The sequence below is a fragment of the Siphateles boraxobius genome, unplaced genomic scaffold, assembly GCF_051911475.1.
Source record: "Siphateles boraxobius isolate OS27281-9 unplaced genomic scaffold, OSU_SipBor_1 111, whole genome shotgun sequence".
Taxonomy (NCBI): domain Eukaryota; kingdom Metazoa; phylum Chordata; class Actinopteri; order Cypriniformes; family Leuciscidae; genus Siphateles; species Siphateles boraxobius.
The window spans coordinates 1,915,082-1,940,000 of NW_027508713.1; the positions used below are offsets into that span (position 1 = coordinate 1,915,082).

General features: G+C 42.8%; 2 protein-coding genes across 5 annotated transcripts in view; one reads left to right on the forward strand and one right to left on the reverse strand.

Moving 5' to 3' along the window:
* The first annotated feature begins 63 nt into the window (after positions 1 to 63).
* On the forward strand, positions 64 to 21,938 carry LOC143706305 (cdc42-interacting protein 4 homolog). Its single transcript, XM_077198083.1, has 15 exons — positions 64 to 533; positions 1,835 to 1,950; positions 2,749 to 2,802; positions 3,655 to 3,802; positions 3,908 to 3,970; positions 12,408 to 12,512; positions 12,593 to 12,721; positions 12,797 to 12,943; positions 15,059 to 15,214; positions 15,942 to 15,974; positions 16,592 to 16,701; positions 17,590 to 17,722; positions 17,937 to 17,986; positions 19,969 to 20,099; positions 21,506 to 21,938. The coding sequence occupies exons 1-15, from the start codon at positions 510 to 512 to the stop codon at positions 21,646 to 21,648; spliced, it is 1,542 nt and encodes a 513-aa protein (XP_077054198.1). The 5' UTR covers positions 64 to 509; the 3' UTR covers positions 21,649 to 21,938.
* A 685-nt stretch (positions 21,939 to 22,623) lies between these two features.
* The window catches only part of sh2d3a (SH2 domain containing 3A), a 28,926-nt gene continuing 26,630 nt past the window's right edge, over positions 22,624 to 24,919 (reverse strand). For all 4 annotated transcript variants that reach the window (XM_077197594.1, XM_077197603.1, XM_077197610.1 and 1 more), the window contains one exon: positions 22,624 to 23,827. In XM_077197594.1, the coding sequence (XP_077053709.1) occupies positions 23,652 to 23,827 (176 nt within the window). In that variant the 3' untranslated portion in view covers positions 22,624 to 23,651. The remainder of the gene's footprint in view (positions 23,828 to 24,919) is intronic.

Here is a 24,919-nt window from a genome sequence, read left to right on the forward strand (position 1 = left end):
TGGTCCACCGTTCACCGTTCTCGAATCAGGTTCAGTAGCCTTTTGTATGGATATTTTTATTCCAGTAGATGTCAGTGTGTCACAAACGACACGTTTATCATCTCGGATAACAAAGTACTGTCATTTTACTAGTGTTTTATTTGTATTCTTAACGGAGTTAGAAACGGTGTTATTTGTCAAATGTCCACCGACTGAAAACGACCAGTGAATCAGAAGCACAATCATATAACTTACACCTGTGAACTCACTCTTTCACTCACTCACTCAGGTGTCATGAAGTGAAACTCACTCTCCACAGATCCGTGAGAGAAACCACACTACTCTTCTCTTCACTCACACAAGGATCGCTTTACCTGGTAAAAACGAGAGTTAACCGTGTTTTATGGGACTATAGGTGTCGTGACCAACAATAAAAGGGACTACCTCATATTTCTGAAAGGATTTTGAGTTAAAACAACTTCCTGTAGGAGTTTCGTGTCTCAGACTGCTGTGGTTTCTGATCAAAGATCATGGATTGGGGATCAGATCTGTGGGTAAGTTCATTCTGCTTTTAATCACTGACTGCAAATAGAAATACATGATTAAAGCGTTCATTGATTCACTTGCAGTTTTCCAGACACCTGTCCTTTGGATTTTCATTATATTGACATTTTTAAGTGAAGGGCAGTAATGATGAACTTTTTCACGATTGAAAAAAAGTAAGTTTAGCTAGCCTGGACTACTTGTCTAGAATCACTGACAATCATAATATAAAGGTAACTATAACGATATAACTTAGTGGAGCTCGTTCTTGGGTTTCAAAACGGTAACGGTAGACAAAAAACGCGGCACATGTAAACGCGTCAAATCGTTTATTTGAAATTAAAAATGTCGCCGATTTTAATGTTGATAATCTATACGCTATATTCAACCATTGTGGCACAGAAAGTAATGACGTTCTGAATGAAACCAATTCCCGACAGGAACGCTTCAAATGTGAACGCTTTTATTTGTCAAATCGGATGTTTTCCTCATGTAAATTAATTTGGGTTTTATAAAACAGTTTTAAACTAGATATCCTACTTCACTTCACATGTTAAACGTCCGTAAAGGAACTAAAAATCTTGTCACAACACTTATTTATTTAAATGTTTACTTGTATTAAGTATTACGTCACGTGACAGCTTGACTGCGATTCCCTTTCACTGGCTGAGGTTTTAGCAGCGCTAGTGTAGTTTAATTGGGTTAAAACTAACTCTCTACAGGTTAAACTGGTTTAGCTGTCTGGTCATCTCAGAACAGAAGAAGAGATCACACAGACTATTCTTCATCTGATTGTTTCGAAAGTAGTCCAAGACCAAAAGAACAGCATGAGTGATGAAATCCTAGATAAGAACTCAACTTCCTTTAAAGATACAGTGATGTGTGTGTGTGTGCGCGCATCTACTTAACCATTTTGGGTTTAAATACAAGTTAGCTACACTTTATTATTACACACAATATTATTATTATTTTAAAAGCAAATGTTAATAAAGTAATCAAATATTGTATTTTCACATGGGGTAGAAGTAGGTTATAATATTTATAATTAGCTAAATGTAACAAGCAATATAAGTTGAATGAATTTAAACTTGAAGCTAGATGTGTCATGTGACTCATCAGGTCGTTCTGTCACAACTAGCGTGAAGCAGATTTACCAGTCTAGCTAGTTTGAGGGTGTGCACGTGAGTGAAAGAGCCACACACACACACACACATCAATGTGTCACACCTATTCTGAGACCAGACTATCCTACACACCACCAGAGACAAATATCAATGCACTGTTAATCCATGTCAGTATGGTGTGTTTGCAGGACCAGCATGACGTGATTGAACGACACACTCAGAGCGGACTGGATCTGCTGGACCGATACGTGAAGTTTGTCAAAGAGAGAGCCGAGGTTGAGCAGACTTACGCCAAACTGCTCAGGCAAGAGACAGCTTTGTGTTTCTGTAGATCAGGGGTTTCCATCGTTTAGACGCATCCCACAAATATCATCATCGTACCGGTGAAAAATAGCCTGTATGGCTCAATCTGGCACATTTACTTGATGGACTTGAGTGCTCATGTTAATTAATGTGCATTGTCCCTTTTAAAATAAAATTCAAAATATTAAAAATCCTCCTGCAAAATCCTCAAATTTATATTATATTAAAATTTAAAAGGCAAAGGGAGTTATATATTTTGATGAATAAAGACCCAATTTATACATAAAAAGAAAGAATTTAATATCTATATTTTTGTATTATTATTTGGAAAATATTTAGTTTATTACGTTAATTTATTTAGCTTTTTTCCTACTCACTGTAGTACTGTGATATCAGATGCATTATTTATAGCAAAAATTGTATTAAATATTTATAATTTATTTTAATCAATGTATCAAAAAAATTAGTTTAATCTTAATTATTTTTAATTTTTTACACTGTTTTCTGTAAACTTTTCCACAGACCCCACTTATATAGAGAGCATTGGCTCATGAATATTAATTAGTTCGCACAGGTTGTGCAACATCATCACCGCAAGCCGTCCTAAATTAGTTTCTGCATCATTTCTTTGATCAAATCAACCGAAAGCATTTCGTTTTTTCATATAAGGGTGGGGGCAGTGTTTGGAAAGTTGTTATTATTATGATAATTATTCCGTGTGCGTTAACAATGTAAAGTTATCTTGTGTTCTTGAAGGCCCCTGGTGGTGTAACCTTTTTTTATGTGTGTTTCCCTGAAGGAATCTCTCTAAGAAATATTCCAGACGAGGCATCAAAGACGATCAGGACACAAAGTGAGTGAACCGTCTCTCGATCGCTCGATTAAACATTGATAATCAGCATTCCTGTGAGTAAAACAGTGCTAGCAACACTGACATCTCGGGTTCGATTCCCAGAGAATGCATGAACTGATAAAATGCGTATCTTGAATGCAATGCAAGTCACATGACTGTAAATGCACTAGGGCTGTCAAAATGGCTGAAAAGCTCAATTAGAATTTATTTCTTAAATATTAGCCAAATTCTAATTATATTTGAATTCTAAAGGCAATATTTAATGCTAGAGGAAAAACAGTGCTGTATGTCTCCTATGCCCACATGTGGACGCAAGCGAGCGCAATAAGCGATCATAAACCAAATCAAGCATCGCATCTTTTATTGAAATGAAACGACTTTTTAAATTGCATTAACTTTTGAAACAATTGTCCTTAAATAAAATAGAATTTCCCTAATGTGCAAACAAGTAAAATTAGGTTACAATAGGGCATAAAACTGTGTGCGTGCATCAGTAAGCCTGAGAACACACGCTTCAACACACACCGTAATGAACTACATGAACACAAAACAGCAAACTGCCATTCAGAAACACACACTTCTACTCACTACATTTACATATTGTTCGTCAAAAACAGCAGACGCTCAGCTTGGTCTGCAGCGGGTTTCTGTTGACGGTGTGTCCAGCTGATGAAACACACACACACACACACACACACTCAGCTCTGACCGATGTGCAGGTTTCGTCAAGTGTGTTAGTGCACAATTTTTGCCACCAACTGATTTTTTTAATTCGACGAATATTCGAAATTCAAATTTTGATTTGCCAGCCCCACTGTAAGCGCGTGTTGTTGACGGTGTGTGTGTGCGCAGGTTGAGCTGTCAGCAGTCGTTTCAGGACGTGGTGAACGAGCTGAACGAGTACGCGGCTCACAGAGAGCAACTGTCCGAGAGCATGACGCTCACCATCTGTGTGGAGCTCAGCAAAAACCTGCATGAGCTGCGGCACGAGCGCAAGAACGTGAGCCAGACCCCAAACACACACATCTCACACTCACTGCACACAGATGCAGGATATCGGTTCCCTGTCATGATCCTCATTAGTGTGAAACTCGTTTTCTTGTAGCATCTGTGTGAAGTTAAGAAGGCTCAGCAGAACCTGGAGATCACCTTCAAACAGCTGGAGATTGTGAGTAAATGTGTGAGTGTGTGAGTGAGTGAGAGAGCGAGTGTTTGTGTGTGTGAGTAAGTGAGTGAGAGAGTGAGTGTGAGTGAGCGAGTGTTTATGTGTGTGAGTGAGAGGGGGAGTGAGTAAGTGAATAAGTGTGTGTGTGTGTGTGTGTGTGTGTGTGTGTGAGAGAGTGAGTGTGTGAGAGTGAGTGTGTGTGTGTGTGTGTGTGTGAGTGTGTGAGAGTGAGTGTGTGAGAGTGAGTGTGTGAGAGTGAGTGAGTGAGAGTGAGAGAGTGAGTGAGCGACTGTTTGTGTGTGTGAGTGAGAGGGGGAGTAAGTAAGTGAATAAGTTAGTGAGTGAGCGAGTGAGTGTGTGTGAGTGAGCGAGTGAGTGAGTGTGTGTGAGTGAGTGAGTGTTTGTGTGTGTGAGTGAGCGAGTGAGTGAGTGTGTGTGAGTGAGCGACTGTTTGTGTGTGTGAGTGAGAGGGGGAGTAAGTAAGTGAATAAGTTAGTGAGTGAGCGAGTGAGTGTGTGTGAGTGAGCGAGTGAGTGAGTGTGTGTGAGTGAGTGAGTGTTTGTGTGTGTGAGTAAGAGTGTGAGTGAGCGAGTGAGTGAGTGTGTGTGAGAGTGAGTGTGTGTGTGAGTGAGTGAGTGAGTGTGTGTGAGTGAGCGAGTGTTTGTGTGTGTGAGTAAGAGTGTGAGTGAGCGAGTGAGTGTGTGTGTGAGTGAGCGAGTGAGTGAGAGTGTGAGTGAGTGAGTGTGTGTGTGAGTGAGTGAGTGTGTGTGTGAGTGAGTGAGAGTGTGAGTGAGTGAGTGTGTGTGTGAGTGAGAGGGGGAGTAAGTAAGTGAATAAGTTAGCGAGTGAGTGTGTGGAGTGAGCGAGTGAGTGTGTGTGAGTGAGTGAGTGTTTGTGTGTGTGAGTAAGAGTGTGAGTGTGTGTGTGAGTGAGTGAGTGAGTGTGTGTGAGTAAGAGTGTGAGTGAGCGAGTGAGTGAGTGTGTGTGTGAGTGAGTGAGTGAGTGTGTGTGAGTGAGCGAGTGTTTGTGTGTGTGAGTAAGAGTGTGAGTGAGCGAGTGAGTGTGTGTGTGAGTGAGCGAGTGAGTGTGTGTGTGAGTGAGCGAGTGAGTGAGTGTGTGTGAGTGAGTGTTTGTGTGTGTGAGTAAGAGTGTGAGTGAGCGAGTGAGTGTGTGTGTGAGTGAGCGAGTGAGTGAGTGAGTGTGTGTGAGTGAGCGAGTGAGTGTTTGTGTGTGTGAGTAAGAGTGTGAGTGAGCGAGTGAGTGAGTGTGTGTGTGAGTGAGTGTGTGTGTGAGTGAGTGAGTGTTTGTGTGTGTGAGTAAGAGTGTGAGTGAGCGAGTGAGTGAGTGTGTGTGTGAGTGAGTGTGTGTGTGAGTGAGTGTGTGTGTGAGTGAGTGAGTGAGTGTGTGTGAGTGAGCGAGTGTTTGTGTGTGTGAGTAAGAGTGTGAGTGAGCGAGTGAGTGTGTGTGTGAGTGAGCGAGTGAGTGAGTGAGTGTGTGTGTGAGTGAGAGGGGGAGTAAGTAAGTGAATAAGTTAGCGAGTGAGTGTGTGGAGTGAGCGAGTGAGTGTGTGTGAGTGAGTGAGTGTTTGTGTGTGTGAGTAAGAGTGTGAGTGTGTGTGTGAGTGAGTGAGTGAGTGTGTGTGAGTAAGAGTGTGAGTGAGCGAGTGAGTGAGTGTGTGTGTGAGTGAGTGAGTGAGTGTGTGTGTGAGTGAGTGAGTGAGTGTGTGTGAGTAAGAGTGTGAGTGAGCGAGTGAGTGAGTGTGTGTGTGAGTGAGTGAGTGAGTGTGTGTGAGTGAGCGAGTGTTTGTGTGTGTGAGTAAGAGTGTGAGTGAGCGAGTGAGTGTGTGTGTGAGTGAGCGAGTGAGTGAGTGAGTGTGTGTGTGAGTGAGTGAGTGTGTGTGTGAGTGAGCGAGTGAGTGTGTGTGAGTGAGCGAGTGTTTGTGTGTGTGAGTAAGAGTGTGAGTGAGCGAGTGAGTGAGTGTGTGTGTGAGTGAGCGAGTGAGTGTGTGTGTGAGTGAGCGAGTGAGTGAGTGTGTGTGTGTGAGTGAGCGAGTGAGTGCAGGGAACTACACTAACATTTTCCACTGGTGGCACTTGCGCTACTAACTTTTTCAGTTACTAGCGCAAAACATGATTTGGTCGCACAAATTATTTATATAGTAAGCCGCTCTGGATAATAATGACCAATAGTGAAACTGTATTGCATACAGATGTGCTTTTTATTTTACTCTCCATCTTTTAAAACACATGCCTTCTTGTTTTCTTTAAAAATGGTTGGGATAGATTTACTGCAATAGAAAATACAGTAGCCTACACAATAAAGTGCTAAATTAATTTCTTTTGGATTTCACCATGCTATGGTTGGCACAGATGGGCAGACTTCTGAACTCTTAAGGAAAAGTAAAATAAATATAATATGTCATTGTGAAGCTTCAATGATTCGTGTTTGAATTGTTTTGACGCAGTTACAAATTTGGACAGTCCTGCAATTGAAGGCCCACAGAATTTACAGTAGGGCTGCACGATATTGGTAAAAAAATGACATTGCGATATTTGATTTTTCTGCGATATATATTGCGATATAAAAACAATTTCACCAGATGACTTGAATAGCTCTACTTGGAAAGAATGAATCATTCTAGAATGACTCTTGAGTTCAGTGTTGGACAGATCAGTTGTTATTTTAACCATTCATTAAAGTGAATCGGTTCAAAGGAGTCAGTTCGCGAATCGGACGTGTCATTAACGGACCACGGCACACGTTGTGTGATTATCCAGGCAGTTTAGGACATCGCACAAGATTTGTCTCAACACAGAAAACATTTCATCACCAGATAGATTTGTGAGTGAGCGAGTGAGTGTGTTTGTGAGTGAGAGGGGGAGTGAGTAAGTGAATAAGTGAGTGAGCGAGTGAGTGTGAGTGAGTGAGAGTGTGAGTGTGTGTGAGCGTTTGTGAGTGAGCGACTGTTTGTGTGTGTGAGTGAGAGGGGGAGTGAGTAAGTGAATAAGTGAGTGAGTGTGTGTGAGTGAGTGAGAGAGAGGGGGAGTGAGTGAGTGAGTGTGTGTGTGAGTGAGAGGGGGAGTAAGTGAATAAGTGAGTGAGCGAGTGAGTGTGTGTGTGTGTGAGTGAGTGAGTATGAGTGAGCGAGTGAGTGAGTGAGAGGGGGAGTAAGTAAGTGAATAAGTGAGTGAGCGAGTGAGTGTGTGTGAGAGAGAGTGAGTGTGAGTGAGCGAGTGAGTGTGTGTGTGTGAGTGAGAGGGGGAGTGAGTAAGTGAATAAGTGAGTGAGTGTGTGTGAGTGAGCGACTGTTTGTGTGTGTGAGTGAGAGGGGGAGTGAGTAAGTGAATAAGTGAGTGAGTGTGTGTGAGTGAGAGGGGGAGCAAGTGAATGAGTGAGTGAGCGAGCGAGTATGTGTGTGTGTGTGTGTGTGTGTGTGAGTGAGTGAGAGAGAGGGGGAGTGAGTGAGGGAGTGTGTGTGTGAGTGAGTGAGAGAGAGGGGGAGTGAGCGAGTGAGTGTGTGTGTGTGTGAGTGAGTGAGAGAGAGGGGGAGTAAGTGAATAAGTGAGTGAGCGAGTGAGTGAGTGTGTGTGTGTGTGAGTGAGTATGAGTGAGCGAGCGAGTGAGTGTGTGCGTGTGTGAGTGAGTGAGTATGAGTGAGAGAGTGAGTATGAGTGAGAGAGTGAGTATGAGTGAGCGAGTGAGTGTGTGTGAGTGAGAGAGTGAGTATGAGTGAGTGAGTGAGTGTGTGTGAGTGAGAGTGTGTGTGTGAGTGAGAGGGGGAGTAAGTAAGTGAATAAGTGAGTGAGCGAGTGAGTGTGTGTGAGTGTGAGTGAGCGAGTGAGTGTGTGTGTGTGTGAGTGAGAGGGGGAATAAGTAAATGAATAAGTGAGTGAGCGAGTGAGTGTGTGTGTCAGAGGGGGAGCGAGTGAGTGTGAGTGAGAGAGTGAGTGTCAGTGTGAGTGAGCGAGTGAGTGTGTGTGTCTGAGTGAGAAAGTGAGTATGAGTGAGTGTGAGTGAGTGAGTGAGCGAGTGAGTGTGAGTGAGAGAGTGAGTGTGAGTGAGCGAGTTAGTGAGAGAGTGAGTATGAGTGAGCGAGTGAGTGTGAGAGAGTGAGTGAGTGTGAGTGAGAGAGTGAGTATGAGTGAGCGAGTGAGTGAGCGAGTGAGTGTGAGTGAGCGAGTGAGTGTGTGTGTGAGTGAGAGAGTGAGTATGAGTGAGCGAGTGAGTATGAGTGAGCGAGTGAGTGAGCGAGTGAGTGTGAGTGAGCGAGTGAGTGTGTGTGTGAGTGAGAGAGTGAGTATGAGTGAGCGAGTGAGTATGAGTGAGCGAGTGAGTGTGAGTGAGTGAGCGAGTGAGTGTGAGTGAGCGAGTGAGTGTGTGTGTGAGTGAGAGAGTGAGTGTGAGTGAGAGAGTGAGTGTGAGTGAGCGAGTGAGTGTGAGTGAGAGAGTGAGTGTGAGTGAGAGAGTGAGTGTGAGTGAGCGAGTGAGTGTGAGTGAGCGAGTGAGTGTGAGTGAGAGAGTGAGTGTGAGTGAGCGAGTGAGTGTGTGTGTGAGGGAGAAAGTGAGTATGAGTGAGCGAGTGAGTGTGAGTGAGCGAGTGAGTGTGAGTGAGCGAGTGAGTGTGAGTGAGCGAGTGAGTGTGTGTGTGAGTGAGAGAGTGAGTGTGAGAGAGTGAGTGAGTGTGAGTGAGAGAGTGAGTATGAGTGAGTGTGAGTGAGAGAGTGAGTGTGAGTGAGTGTGAGTGAGAGAGTGAGTGTGAGTGAGCGAGTGAGTGTGTGTGTGAGTGAGAGAGTGAGTATGAGTGAGAGAGTGAGTGAGAGGGGGAGTAAGTAAGTGAATAAGTGAGTGAGCGAGCGAGTGAGTGTGTGTGAGTGAGAGAGTGAGTGTGAGTGAGCGAGTGAGTGTGAGTGAGAGGGGGAGTAAGTGAATAAGTGAGTGAGCGAGCGAGCGAGTGGGTGCGTGTGAGTGTGTGTGTGTGTGTGTGTGAGTGAGTGAGAGGGGGAGTGAGCGAGTGAGTGTGTGTGAGTGAGAGGGGGAGTAAGTGAATAAGTGAGTGAACGAGTGAGTGTGTGTGAGTGAGAGAGTGAGTATGAGTGAGCGAGTGAGTGAGTGAGTGTGTGTGAGTGAGAGAGTGAGTATGAGTGAGAGAGTGAGTATGAGTGAGCGAGTGAGTGTGTGTGAGTGAGAGAGTGAGTATGAGTGAGTGAGTGAGTGTGTGTGAGTGAGAGTGTGTGTGTGAGTGAGAGGGGGAGTAAGTAAGTGAATAAGTGAGTGAGCGAGTGAGTGTGTGTGAGTGAGAGAGTGAGTGTGAGTGAGCGAGTGAGTGTGTGTGTGTGTGAGTGAGAGGGGGAATAAGTAAATGAATAAGTGAGTGAGCGAGTGAGTGTGTGTGTCAGAGGGGGAGCGAGTGAGTGTGAGTGAGAGAGTGAGTGTCAGTGTGAGTGAGCGAGTGAGTGTGTGTGTCTGAGTGAGAAAGTGAGTATGAGTGAGTGTGAGTGAGTGAGCGAGTGAGTGTGAGTGAGAGAGTGAGTGTGAGTGAGCGAGTTAGTGAGAGAGTGAGTATGAGTGAGCGAGTGAGTGTGAGAGAGTGAGTGAGTGTGAGTGAGAGAGTGAGTATGAGTGAGCGAGTGAGTGAGCGAGTGAGTGTGAGTGAGCGAGTGAGTGTGTGTGTGAGTGAGAGAGTGAGTATGAGTGAGCGAGTGAGTATGAGTGAGCGAGTGAGTGAGCGAGTGAGTGTGAGTGAGCGAGTGAGTGTGTGTGTGAGTGAGCGAGTGAGTATGAGTGAGCGAGTGAGTATGAGTGAGCGAGTGAGTGTGAGTGAGTGAGCGAGTGAGTGTGAGTGAGCGAGTGAGTGTGTGTGTGAGTGAGAGAGTGAGTGTGAGTGAGAGAGTGAGTGTGAGTGAGCGAGTGAGTGTGAGTGAGAGAGTGAGTGTGAGTGAGAGAGTGAGTGTGAGTGAGCGAGTGAGTGTGAGTGAGCGAGTGAGTGTGAGTGAGAGAGTGAGTGTGAGTGAGCGAGTGAGTGTGTGTGTGAGGGAGAAAGTGAGTATGAGTGAGCGAGTGAGTGTGAGTGAGCGAGTGAGTGTGAGTGAGCGAGTGAGTGTGAGTGAGAGAGTGAGTGTGAGTGAGCGAGTGAGTGTGTGTGTGAGTGAGAGAGTGAGTGTGAGAGAGTGAGTGAGTGTGAGTGAGAGAGTGAGTATGAGTGAGTGTGAGTGAGAGAGTGAGTGTGAGTGAGTGTGAGTGAGAGAGTGAGTGTGAGTGAGCGAGTGAGTGTGTGTGTGAGTGAGAGAGTGAGTATGAGTGAGAGAGTGAGTGAGAGGGGGAGTAAGTAAGTGAATAAGTGAGTGAGCGAGCGAGTGAGTGTGTGTGAGTGAGAGAGTGAGTGTGAGTGAGCGAGTGAGTGTGAGTGAGAGGGGGAGTAAGTGAATAAGTGAGTGAGCGAGCGAGCGAGTGGGTGCGTGTGAGTGTGTGTGTGTGTGTGTGTGAGTGAGTGAGAGGGGGAGTGAGCGAGTGAGTGTGTGTGAGTGAGAGGGGGAGTAAGTGAATAAGTGAGTGAACGAGTGAGTGTGTGTGAGTGAGAGAGTGAGTATGAGTGAGCGAGTGAGTGAGTGAGTGTGTGTGAGTGAGAGAGTGAGTATGAGTGAGTGAGAGTGTGAGTGTGTGTGTGAGTGAGAGGGGGAGTAAGTAAGTGAATAAGTGAGTGAGTGAGAGAGTGAGTAAGTGAGTGTGAGTGTGAGTGAGCGTGTGTGAGTGTGTGAGTGAGAGGGGGAGTGAGTAAATGAATAAGTGAGTGAGCGAGTGAGTGCGTGAGTGAGAGAGTGAATATGAGTGAGCGAGTGAGTGTGTGAGTGAGTGAGTGAGTGAGTGAGTGAGTGAGTGAGTGAGTGAGTGAGTGAGTGAGTGAGTGAGTGAGTGAGTGAGTGAGTGAGTGAGTGAGTGAGTGAGCGAGTGAGTGTGTGTGTTTGTGAGTGAGCGAGTGAGTGCGTGAGTGAGAGAGTGAATATGAGTGAGCGAGTGTGTGTGTTTGTGAGTGAGAGGGTGAGTGAGTGAGTGAGTGAGTGAGTGAGTGAGTGAGTGAGTGAGTGAGTGAGTGAGTGAGTGAGTGAGTGAGCGAGCGAGCGAGCGAGTGTGTGTGTGTTTGTGAGTGAGAGGGGGAGTGAGCGAGTGAGTGTGTGTGAGTGAGTGAGCGAGTGAGTGTGTGTGAGTGAGTGAGCGAGTGAGTGTGTGTGTGAGTGAGAGGGGGAGTGAGTAAGTGAATAAGTGAGTGAGCGAGTGAGTATGTTTGTGAGTGAGAGAGTGTGTGTGTGTGAGTGAGGTGAGTGAGTGTGTGTGTGAGTGAGCGAGTGTTTGTGTGTGTGAGTGAGAGGGGGAGTGAGTAAGTGAATAAGTGAGTGAGCGAGCGAGTGTGTGTGTGTGTGAGTGAGAGGGGGAGTGAGTAAGTGAATAAGTGAGTGAGCGAGCGAGTGTGTGTGTGTGTGTGTGAGTGAGTTAGTGTGAGTGAGTTAGTGTGAGTGAGTTAGTGTGAGTGAGTTAGTGTGAGTGAGCGAGTGAGTGAGTGTGTGTGTGTGTGAGTGAGCAAGTGTGTGTGTGTGTGTGTGTGAGTGAGAGGGGGAGTGAGTAAGTGAATGAGTAAGTGAACGAGCGAATGAGTGAGTGAGTGAGTGTTTGTGTGTGAGTGTGTGTGTGAGAGGGTGTACGAGTGAGTGATCGAGCGAGCGATGTGATCGAAGGAGCGATGGGAGTGAGCGAGCAAAAAATGTGAGTGTGTGTGTGTGTGAGAGAGTGGGTGAGCGAGCGAGTGGGTGTACGAGTGAGTGAGTGAGCGAGCGATGGGAGTGAGTGAGCAAAAAATGTGAGTGTGTGTGTGTGTGAGAGAGAGTGTGAGCGAGTGAGTGAGTGAGCAAGTGTGGGTGTGAGAGAGAGAGTAAGCGTGCGATATGTGCGATTATTTACCCGCATTAAATGCACATTTTCCCTAAAGCCAGCAGGGCTTGGGCCCATCGTCGATGATTGCACCTATATTTTTTTTATTTTACTCTAGTTTAGTTTGTTTTTGAGTAATGAAAATAGTTTTGTTTAAATTTTAGCCAATTGTCTTTACTTTTCTTAACAATAATAGTTCAGACTGAGATTTGACGCACAAAAAAACAATAAAAAAAGATTAAAAAACAAAAGGACACAAAAAAGATTTGAAACATTTACAATATGTCAATGTTGACGTACCTCAAACTAATCTGTGCAATTTTTTTTTTTATTCTACTTTGTTTTGGTCATGAAAATGTATTATTTTAGTGGTTATTTCATTTAAGAAAAAATATTTAATTAATTTTCTTTAATGATAAAAACTGTAAAGCAGCCTCCGTACACAAAAACATGAACACATGCATCCCTGCGCGAGATTACATCATGACTGATTGATTGATTGATTGATTTTTCTAACCAGAGTAAGAGGCGTTTTGAGAAGGAATGGAGAGAAGCAGAAAAGGCCAATCAGCAAACAGAGAGAGTGCAGCAGGACACAAACTCGACTAAAGCAGAAGTGGACAGGGTACAGGCAAACCACACACACACTCTTCATACGACTTGTGCTCTGGGTTTGATGATGCATCATGTGTGTGTGTGTTTTAGGCCAAACAGCACGCGCACAGTCGCATCCACATCGCGGACGAGAGTAAGAACGAATACGCCTCACAACTCCAGAGGTACAACAAGGAGCAGAGCAACCTCTACCACTCAGAGATTCCCTCCGTGTTTAAGGTGCGTCCTCATGTGGTTTGATCGAGGGAATCGTCCCGAGATGAATATTGAACACGTGGTGTGTGTCGTCGACAGAAGCTGCAGGAACTGGAGGAGCGGCGCATCCGGCTGCTGGCCGACGGGTACGTGCAGTTCTCCGAGACCGAGAAGAAGATCCTGCCCAACATCATAAAGTGTCTGGACACGATCAGCAGCACCGGGAGGAACATCGATGAGAAACAAGTGTGTACAAACAAACTCACTCACTCATTCGCTCTCTCTCACACACACACACACACACACACACACACACACACACACACACACACACACACACACACACATACACACACACACTCTTGTACATCTTTCTTTATGAGGACATTCACTGACACAATGCGATCTCTAGCCGCTTACCCTAACCTTACTCATCACAACTATGTGCTTAACCCGAACCCTTACCCTAAACCTACCCTTAACCTAATTATAACCTTATCCCTAAAACCAAGTCTTCACCCTCAAACAGGCCTTTAAAGGGGTCTCAGAAAGTGAGGACCGGCCAAAATGTCCTCACTTTACTCTCTTTGTCCTCACTCCAATCGTCTAAAACTCAAACTGGTCCTAACAAAGATTGTTGTAAAAGTACACTCACTCACTCACTCATTCATTCACTCTCACACACTCACTCACACACACATTTACTCAATCACTCACTCACTCACTCATTCAATCACTCACTCACTCATTCATTCACTCACTCACACACACATTTACTCACACACACTTACTCAATCATTCACTCATTCACTCACTCACTCACACACACATTTACTCACTCACACCACATTTACTCACACACACTTACTCAATCATTCACTCACTCACTCACTCACTCACTCACTCACACACACATTTACTCACTCACACCACATTTACTCACACACACTTACTCAATCATTCACTCATTCACTCACTCAATCACTCACTCACTCACTCACTCAATCATTCACTCACTCATTCACTCACTCACTCACACACACATTTACTCACTCACACACATTCACTCACTCACTCACACACACACATTTACTCACTCACACACACATTTACTCACACACACTTACTCAATCATTCACTCATTCACTCACTCACTCACTCACTCACTCACTCACACACACATTTACTCACACACACTTACTCAATCATTCACTCACTCACACACACATTTACTCACTCACACACACATTTACTCACACACACTTACTCAATCATTCACTCTCACTCACTCACTCACTCATTCACCCACTCTGACACACACTCACACAATTTACTCACGCACTCACACACACACACACACACACACACACTTACACACACACACACACACATTTACTCACTCACTCACTCACTCACTCACACACACACACACACTCACTTACTCACACACATATTTACTCACTCACACACACATTTACTCACTCACTCATTCACTCTCACACACACACATTTACTCACTCACACACACATTTACTCAAACACTCATTCATTCACTCTCTCACACACACCCACACACACACACACACACACACACACACACACACACACACACACACACACACACTGTGTTCATTGAAATATCATAGTATGAAGCTTGTATGGTTTTCTGCTAGCTGGTTTTCTAACTTTACTCAGCCTGAAGGAAGTTCAGGAACACTGGCCGTGATAGGAGTTTATTTCTGCCAGTGCGAGTAAATTTAGTAAGAGATCTCCCTGCTGTGGATTTCATGTTGTTACACTAACTGGTACCATGGTATTGTGATAGAAATAGTTGAATAATTTTTACATTATTCATATATTACATTATGAGTGAAATTCAAGTACTTCACACTTTTTCTAGCTCCTCAAAGCTCTAAATATTGTTTAATTGTGATGATTTGGAAAACTAAAAGTTAAAAGATGTTGGAAAAATGGCAAACACTTTTATCTAAAAAATAAATAATAATAATACTATAACCAGTAGTTGGCGGCGGCGGAGCACTTATTGTCTAATTAGTCATTTCCATTCCCTAATGTTTGGAAAAAAGTAGGAAATCACAAAGTCTAATGAAAAACAAGCACTTTTCTTCAAATTTTGACTGAATTACACAGAAATCAAAGAGCAGCGCTTGTTTTATAATCACTGAAGCTGTCGGTCAGGTCAGTATGATACTGACTGAGTATCACAGTAGAACTGTGTATATAGTTCATTGAATCTGTGATATGTTTCTGATGCAGCTGAAACCTATGATAAAATGTTGATTAAAAAAAGAGAAAATATCCTGAAACTCGTGTGAAACTTGAGTGTGTGTGTGTGTGTAGGACACTCTGGTGCTCATCGAGCAGCACAGATCTGGCGCAGCGCCCCCTGCTGACGTGGAGTTTGAGGATTACAGTCAGGGAATCAAACCTGGCGCGTCTGACAACACACCACACCTGCCCAAGGTGCGCATCAAACAACTGTTCAAGAAAAAACAGGTACTTCCTTCGCCTGCAGGTTACAGATCTATACACACACACACATACACACACACCAGATGAAGAGATTATCACCAGTCTAACCCTGCATCTCTCCAGCTTTATATATATATTCATATACAGTCGAACCAAAAATTATTCAGACACCAGATATAATTTTTTTTTTTTTTTTTACTAGAGTATGCAGGACTCTATAGTTAATTTATGTAAATGAGGAGAGCAAAATAAATTAAACTGTGACATACACAATAATTCTTCATACAGTGACTACCAGTAAAATTTATTAAAATGTGGGACCAAAAATTATTCAGACATTTTAAATTGACCATGTTTTGCTGAATTGTTTTTTCTAATGCGATCTTTTTTACAGCACCGTGTAAAATTCTTGAAAGAGTTCTTGTCATATTTTATTAAAATTTTCGAAACTATACTGAATAAACTGTGATAATGTGAGAAATGTTGAAGGCGTCTGAATAAATTTTGGTTTGACTGTATATATATATATATATATACTAATGTTTGTTTATGCATGAAAACGTTTTGGATTTTATCATCATGTTCATTTAAAAAATCTTGTATAGTATGACTTGCTGTTTTTGTTTGTTTGGTTTTTATTGTATTTATTTGTATTTTTGTAATTTAAATTTTTGCCATGAAAATAGCCTTGGATGCTGATATGGCACTAAATAAAACAATCTGAATCTGAATCTAACGTTTGTTGTGTTAGAATTTTCAGGTGACGTCTCCTGATAAAAACATGGTACGGTGAGAAGCTTTATTTCCTGCATGACTTTTATACTCATTCAAAGACATTTAAAGTGATTGAGATCCAGTGAATGATCGTCTTGTTTAGTGTTCTGTAGTTTGATTTGATTTCATTTCTAATGCAGCGCAGCACAAAACAAGTGTGCCTGTAATGAGCTTCATATTTCGAGTTGACTAAACGTTAAATTTTATGGCATTTTAAGTTGGAAAAACTATTTAAAGAGTAAAGGAGGAAGAAAAGGAGAATTATAGCTTGCGCCGCGAGGTTTCACTGCATAATAATGCATTGAAAATATTAACATAGAACAAAGTTATAAAAAAAATCTGGATTATGTTGTGAATTAGGCAAAAATTATTCGTAAGAATTTCTTATGTGCTTATGAACACAAATAAACCACGCAATTATGACCCGTTTTTACTGTCACAACATCTTATGATCGTTGATGGGTGTTTGTTTAATTATTTATTTATTTATTTCATTAGTCAGTATGATTGACAGTTTGGCTGGACTGATTGCTTTATGCTGTGTGTGGGAGGGGTTTATGTAAGATTAACCTGTATTAAAAATACACTTTTAGAAGGTTTAATGTGTGTGTGTGTGTGTGTGTGTAGCCGTCTTCGTCGGAGGACTTATCTCGTCTTCCTCCAGATCAGAGACTCAAGCGTTTGCAGGAGAAGATGGACGACGTACAGAAAGAGCTGCAGAAAGAGACGGAGCAGAGGTTCAAATCATTTACTTTTACACGATTACATGAGACACAATAACCCGGCGATGCAAGAAAGACATGTTTACGAGACAATTGTAAAAAAAAAAAAAAAAAAATCTAGTAGTGCCAAAACATTATAAACCTCAGTTTTCACAAAATGTCTACGGGACACATAAACTCCTCTCATGTTTGTAGTTTCAGTGACTGCATATTTTTATAATTTTTTTCGTTGTATTCGCATCAATCCATCTGATTCTACTTTCCTAGCATCTCTGTGACACGTGAGTGTGAGTTAAACTTTAATAATATCCAATATTCCAGCAACTTCTTATAAAAACTTTTATTAAAGTGCCCCATTGTGCTATTTTGAATATTACCTTTCATATCTGCAAAGTTTTAAAGGTTAAAGTGCAGATAAATGGAGTTATTGTTTTCCAAAAGAAAGAAGTGATTCTGAACTGAATCGGGTCGTTAGTACTTCAGTCTCACTTCCTGCTGTAGGTTTGTCACTAGTTTGCATAATGACAGTCTCTGGTCTTGATTGGCTGAAGCATCTCTTAGCCCCACCTTTAAACACTGTAGTTGTATCTGAGACTGGAGGAGTTTGGTTCGTGTTGTTCATGTCGAGAAGACGCTGTTTTGAGAAAAGAGCTGATGATGCATTGATTATTATGAAAAAATGAAAGCGTTTTTGAGCTTGGATTCATGTGAACCCAGCTACATTAACTGATCCTGTTTCAATTAAACTTTCTGATCCGCTTTAACTGTGTGTGTGTGTGTGTGTGTGTGTGTGTGTGTGTGTGTGTGTGTGTGTGTGTGTGTGTGTGTGTGTGTGTGTGTGTGTGTGTGTGTGTGTGTGTGTGTGTGTGTGTGTGTGTGTGTGTGTGTCCGTCCGTCCGTCAGCGAGGCTCTGATGAAGATGAAGGGTGTTTATGAGCGGAACTCGCAGCTCGGCGATCCGTCCAGCCTTCAGCCTCAGATCATAGAAACGGCTAATAACATCGCCAGACTCAGAGGAGAGATCAGCAAATACCAGGTTCACACACACACACTACTTCATTTTCAGTAATATTATTGATCTGACTGCACGGACACTATCAGACCAGAACAGAATATGAGCTGAATAATGACTCTTGAATTGGTCTCATATTTTATTATGTTTGAGCATTGACTCTGTTCATTACTGTGCGGCTGTGTTGTATAAAGCTCTGCAATCGACTCACACACTCATATAAACGTGTGTTCCTCAGGGTCAGCTGACTGAAGCCGGTGGAGGGACACTGCAGTTCTCGCCCGCCAGGTCAGTTCCAGTGAGTGTGAGTGTGAGAGTGAGTGTGAGAGTGAGTGTGAGAGTGAGTGTGAGAGTGAGTGTGAGAGTGAGTGTGAGAGTGAGTGTGAGAGTGAGTGTGAGAGTGAGAGTGAGCGTGAGCGTGAGAGTGAGCGTGAGAGTGAGAGTGAGAGTGAGCGTGAGAGTGAGCGTGAGAGTGAGCGTGAGCGTGAGAGTGAGCGTGAGAGTGAGCGTGAGAGTGAGCGTGAGAGTGAGCGTGAGAGTGAGCGTGAGAGTGAGCGTGAGAGTGAGCGTGAGAGTGAGCGTGAGAGTGAGCGTGAGAGTGAGCGTGAGAGTGAGCGTGAGAGTGAGCGTGAGAGTGAGCGTGAGAGTGAGCGTGAGAGTGAGCGTGAGAGTGAGCGTGAGAGTGAGCGTGAGAGTGAGCGTGAGAGTGAGCGTGAGAGTGAGCGTGAGAGTGAGCGTGAGAGTGAGCGTGAGAGTGAGCGTGAGAGTGAGCGTGAGAGTGAGCGTGAGAGTGAGCGTGAGAGTGAGCGTGAGAGTGAGCGTGAGAGTGAGCGTGAGAGTGAGCGTGAGAGTGAGCGTGAGAGTGAGCGTGAGCGTGAGAGTGAGCGTGAGAGTGAGCGAGCGAGCGAGAGAGCGAGTGAGCGAGCGAGAGAGCGAGTGAGCGAGCGTGAGAGCGAGTGAGTGAGCGAGAGTGAGTGAGCGAGCGTGAGAGCGAGCGAGCGAGCGTGAGAGTGAGCGAGCGAGCGTGAGAGTGAGCGAGCGAGCGTGAGAGTGAGCGAGCGAGCGTGAGAGTGAGCGAGCGAGCGTGAGAGTGAGCGAGCGAGCGTGAGAGCGAGCGAGCGAGCGTGAGAGCGAGCGAGCGAGCGTGAGAGCGAGCGAGCGAGCGTGAGAGCGAGCGAGCGTGAGAGCGAGCGAGCGTGAGAGCGAGCGAGCGTGAGAGCGAGCGTGAGAGCGAGCGAGCGAGCGTGCGAGCGAGCGTGAGAGCGAGCGAGCGAGCGAGCGTGAGAGCGAGCGAGCGTGAGAGTGAGCGAGCGAGCGAGCGTGAGAGTGAGCGAGCGAGCGAGCGTGAGAGTGAGCGAGCGAGCGAGCGTGAGAGTGAGCGAGCGTGAGCGAGAGTGTGTGAGTGACTGAGAGCGAGAGTGTGTGAGTGACTGAGAGCGAGAGTGTGTGAGCGAGCGTGAGAGTGAGTGAGCGAGCGTGAGAGTGAGTGAGCGAGCGTGAGAGTGAGTGAGCGAGCGTGAGAGTGAGTGAGCGAGCGTGAGAGTGAGTGAGCGAGCGTGAGAGTGAGCGAGCGTGAGAGTGAGCGAGCGTGAGAGTGAGTGAGCGAGCGTGAGAGTGAGTGAGCGAGCGTGAGTGAGCGTGAGCGAGCGTGAGTGAGCGAGCGTGAGCGAGAGTGTGTGAGTGACTGAGAGTGAGAGTGTGTGAGTGTGTGAGTGTGAGAGTGACTGAGAGTGAGAGTGTGAGAGTGAGTGAGTGTGAGAGTGAGTGAGTGTGAGAGTGAGTGAGTGTGAGAGTGAGTGAGTGTGAGAGTGAGTGAGTGTGAGAGTGAGTGAGTGTGAGAGTGAGTGAGTGTGAGAGTGAGTGAGTGTGAGAGTGAGTGAGTGTGAGAGTGAGTGAGTGTGAGAGTGAGTGAGTGTGAGAGTGAGTGTGAGAGTGAGTGAGTGAGTGTGAGAGTGAGTGTGAGAGTGTGAGAGTGAGTGAGTGTGAGAGTGAGTGAGTGTGAGAGTGAGTGAGTGTGAGAGTGAGTGAGTGTGAGAGTGAGTGAGTGTGAGAGTGAGTGAGTGTGAGAGTGAGTGTGAGAGTGAGTGTGAGAGAGTCAGTGTAAGAGTCAGTGCTTTATTAACTCTTTCAGCACATGAAAAAACTCCTGAAGTTGTTCGGTAGCTGTTTGTAGTTTTGACTGTGTGTGTGTGTGTGTGTGTGTGTGTGTGTGTGTGTGTGTGTGTGTGTGTGTGTGTGTGTGTGTGTGTGTGATGTTTGTGTGTGTGTAGTTCGGAGTATCTGACTGTGCTGAGTGAGTCCACCACGTCTCCGTCAGAGAACATCTATGAATGCGGTTTTGAGGAAGAGTTTGAGGTGGACTTACCCGTCGGCCAGTGTACAGCGCTCTATGACTTTGACGGTGAGTTTCTTTCCCTTTCTTCTGTTCTTCAACATCCTTCTGATCATCACACTTATGTCATAACTTTGACCTTTCATCTCATAAATATGACTTAGTATTTCAATTTCGAATTTGTCATAATTGTAGTTTAAAGTTAAGTCGTTTTAGTTTACATCTAATAATAATGTCATAATTTTGACTTCATCTTTATAATTATTACTTAATATGCCAATTTTGACTTTTCTATCATAAATTGTTTCTATCAGTTGAAACTGTCACACAAGAAGTCGAAATTATGACGTACTAAGTCATAATTATGAGATAGTATGCCATCATTTTGACTTCGTCATATTTATTAGTTGTAAAGTAGAAATTATTACTTAAAACAATTAAGATAGTCAGAATTATAATGTATAAAGTTATATTTATGAGATGAAGTCAAATTTATGACTTAAAACGACACAAAAAGTTGAAATTATGACTTAAATGACTGTCTTGTTTTAAGTCGTAAATTTGACTTCATCTCATAAATATAACTTTGTATATTATAATTCTGACTTGTCTTAATTGTCGTTTTAAGTCATAATTTTGACTTTTCGTCGTAAATGTGACTGCTTTTCATAATTTCGACTTTATCTTTATTATTATGACTTAAATCCACAATTATGACAAAGGTAGAAACACACTAAGTCATTTTTATGATAAATATTGAAATTTACATTGTTATACTTTCAACTTTTCATCTCATATATAAATTTGCAAGTTACAATTTTAACTTTGTCTTGTCATTTTAAGTAATAATTTCAACTACATTAATAAATAGGACTTGAAAAGCCAAAATAATGACACTATCTCATAATTATGACTTAGTATGTCGTAATTTTGACTATCTCATAAATATGACTTGGTATGTAATAATTTGTCATAAATATGATTTACAAAAGCATTTTTTTCTTAAATTTATATGAATAAATATTGTGTTCTTACCTTGGCATAAAACTACAGAAAACTAGTGAGTATTTCTAATACAGCAGCAAATATGACATCCGTCCTCTGACTAATGTAAACAATCTCTCAAGGATGTTTCCTTCCTCTTTAGGAAAGTCATAGAAACTTTGTTGTTTGTAATTTACTGTTGGGGAAACTGGGAACACGAAAAATATATTAGTTGTATTTTCCCATTCACCACTATAGAAGTTTATACAACTATGATGACTTGCTTTTGAGAGCTGTTGTTGCACGTTTGTTCCTGCCGGTCTTCCCTTGAGCCTCTGTCTGAGCGTGTGTGTGTGTGTGTGTGTGTGTGTGTGTGTGTGTGTGTGTGTGTGTGTGTGTGTGTGTGTGTGTGTGTGTGTGTGTGTGTGTGTGTGTGTGTGTGTGTGTGTGTGTGTGTGTGTGTGTGTGTGTGCGCGTGTGTGTGTGCGCAGGCAGCAGCGAGGGAGCCGTGTGCATGCAGGCGGGCGAGCAGCTGAGTCTGATGGATGAGGATCAGGGTGACGGCTGGGTCAGAGTTCAGAGAGCCAATGGAGATGTGGGATACGTGCCAGCCTCATACATAAAGATCATCTGATAACGTCATGTGACACTCACTCCATATACTCCTGTTTTATGCTATTATGTGGAGTGTTTTCTTTCTTTTCTCTCAGTTTGTTATATGCTTCTGCTGGTGATTTTTCGGTGCATTTGTAGTTTTAAAGATCATGTTCATTGTTTGTTTCTGTTGTGTTTGTTGATTATTGCACACATGTGAGCATAAGCCTTCATGTCACATTGTTTTAACATAAATACAGTCATGTGTGTCCAACGTTTGACTCTGCTTCTGTATGTTTTAGTGCTGAATTAAAGTCTGTTCACACCAAACATGATAACTGTTACTACTGATTACTGTTGCAGTTAATGGATTCTGATTGGCTGATGGATTGAAAGTGCGTTCCTCTAATCGTTATCATTATAAATGTTTCACTATTTTTATTTTTTAAGAATTGGCCCGGTTAACAAGAACGATATAAAGAGAGTTCAGTTTCAGTTACTTAGTAATCCATGTTATGGAAATTTGTCAACTATGAAAAAGTTGTTTGCATTTGTTTGCAAAGTTGTGTGTGTGTGTCTGTCAAAACATGATACTACCATTGGTACTAATGTGAGTGTGTACAGACATCAGATCAAAATGACGATTAGTCGTTGAGTTGTGTTTTGGTTTTGGTACATTTGTGCGTGTGTGTGTGTGTGTGTGTGTCTCCCTCTACTGGCGACACATAACCGCAATATTATCATGTTATCAACATGAAACTTAATTAACTTTAATACATTACCTAGGGGTGTAGTGTGAATTCACTAGTGCATCTTAATTTGAAGAATACGTCAAAATGTTAACTTGTCCAAGCTCTAAAACAATTTTCTTTTTCCAATTATTTTCTTTTCCACTTTTGATTTCTATTCAGTCCCGTTTTGTGAATACTGTTCTTACCCCCAACTCTAATTCGAAAGTAAAGGGTTGTGATTGTGAATCCTGTTTCATGTTGATTGTAAATTAAAGCAGACTCGGTTCGATGTATAAATTTCCATTTTAATTCATTAAGAAACTAAAATATATTCTTTCCATATAAACTGCCTCTGAAATTGGGCATATTTGGCATATTTCACTCGAGCGTGAACAAAATCACAGTTTTGAAACATCATCATCCAGGTCTCAAATGCATCACAATAGAAACAAAGCTGAAATCTGCAATATTTTCAATGTTAAAACAACGGCTACCAACTTGGGAAAAGTCACATGATGTCTGAAAGTCCTTTATCATCTGATTGTGCTTCAGTCTTTCTTGTCTTTTTTAACACTTATTGTTATCTGAATATTTAATCAATGACAGGGATATTAAAGAGATAGTTCACCCAAACATTTTGAAGAATGTCGGAAACCAAACATTGACTTCCATAGTATTTTTTCAAACTATGGGGTCATCATGTTTACCCATATTCTTCAAATATCTTCTTTGTGCTCAGCAGAAAAAAATAAATTCATACAGGTTTGGAACAGGTGTGAACAGGAACAACTTAAAGGTGCATTGTGTAATATTTAGGAGGATCTGTTGACAGAAATGCAATATAATAATGGTGCATAAAGACCTTACTTAATGATCCGTTATGTTTTTATTAGCTTAGAATGAGCCGTTTCTGTCTACACACACCGCGGGTCTCCTTACATCCACATGTTTCTATGGTGGCCCTGAACGGACAAACGCGTTTCCTCACTATGATGTTCTTCGTGCAAAGAAGCTGCTAAAGTCAGCGAATAAAACACTGACACAACGATGAACAAGTAACAATAATATTTGCAATGACATATTGTTTTAATGAATAATTAAGTAAACATAATTTCTTAAATTATCTTTGTACATCACTTCCTGTCAGCCACCGTAACTCCTGTTTGGTGCAATTCACAACCTCACCACTAGATGCCTCTAAAACTTACACACTGCACCTTTAAGGGCGAGTAAATGATGATTTTTGTGTGAACTGTCTGTTTAAACTGGACATGGTGTCGCTCAGAGGCCGTTTCTCGGTCCCTCGAGCAGCTCAGACCTCAGATCCTCCATCCGGCTCCAGTTTGTTGGACAGGACCGTGAGGATGCGGTCGAACTTGGCGCAGCGCTCCTTGTGCTCGGCCTGCGCACCCGTTTGACCCCAGAAGAGGCGCAGGGAGAACTCCGTCTGAAACACCTCCAGGAGCTCCGGGATCGGTTCCCATCCGGCTGCAGGAAGAGAGACAGGTCAGATCGTCACAGCACGCGCGTTTACATTACAGATTTGCGCAAAACTTTTGAGATTTTTTCTAAATGTCGACAAAAAACGATTGCGAAATGACGGCATTTCCATTAACCGATGTTAAGCAACTAAAACGTATTTTTTTCCTCTCGCGATAAGTCATTCCAAAAATCGTGGCGACAGATGTTGGTGGGTTTATGTACATCCCAGCCACTGCACTGGCCAATATTATTAATCAAAGGAGACGTGTGTGTGTGTGTTATCCAATCATTAATGGGAAGGAAAGACCCTTATACTGTGAGCGGCATATATGAGGTGTTTCTCCCTCATTTCTGCTTCGAGGTCTTGATATTGGCATTTCTTTGAGGTTTAGAATCCAGTATTCCTGTAATTCTTTTGTCTTTTATGAATTTAATAAAGAACTCGTATAATAAAGAAATTTAATAAAGAAATGTCTCGTATTCTGTCCAAACATACCGTGTCATCTGCGTCAGGTGACTGTAAATGCCCAAAACCTGTTTCCATTGCAGTTTTGCGAAATATTTATTTTTCGAATTGCCTGAAAAATCATCTCATGCGAGCGTAAAAACTTTGCAATAATTGGGAGTTTTTGCGAAATTGACGTGTTTCCATTGGGCGTATTTGCAATTCGCAATTTCCATTTGCGCAATTTGAAGGGTAATGGAAACGCGGCTTGTGTATCACACGTATTGTCCTGTGTTGCCAATTTAGAAATTTTGCTACCACATTTAGCAACTTTTTTTTCATTGTTGCGACAAATTCTTATAATGTTATTTTGGCTATATACAGGGAAAGGGTTCGTACAAGGTGCTTAAAGTACTTATATTTACAAAGAGGTACTTAAAAAGTACTTGACTTATTTAAATACAATATATATGAAATATATATATATATATTTTGTTTTAAAAAGCACAAATGCAATCTTTCCCAACATTATAACATAAAATATTATTTATTGAACAATAATAGCCATTATAAACAATGTATTTAATACTAAATTATACTAAAGAAATTGTTTGATCAGTGAGAACTCTGATTGTAGTCCTTAAACCAAACAT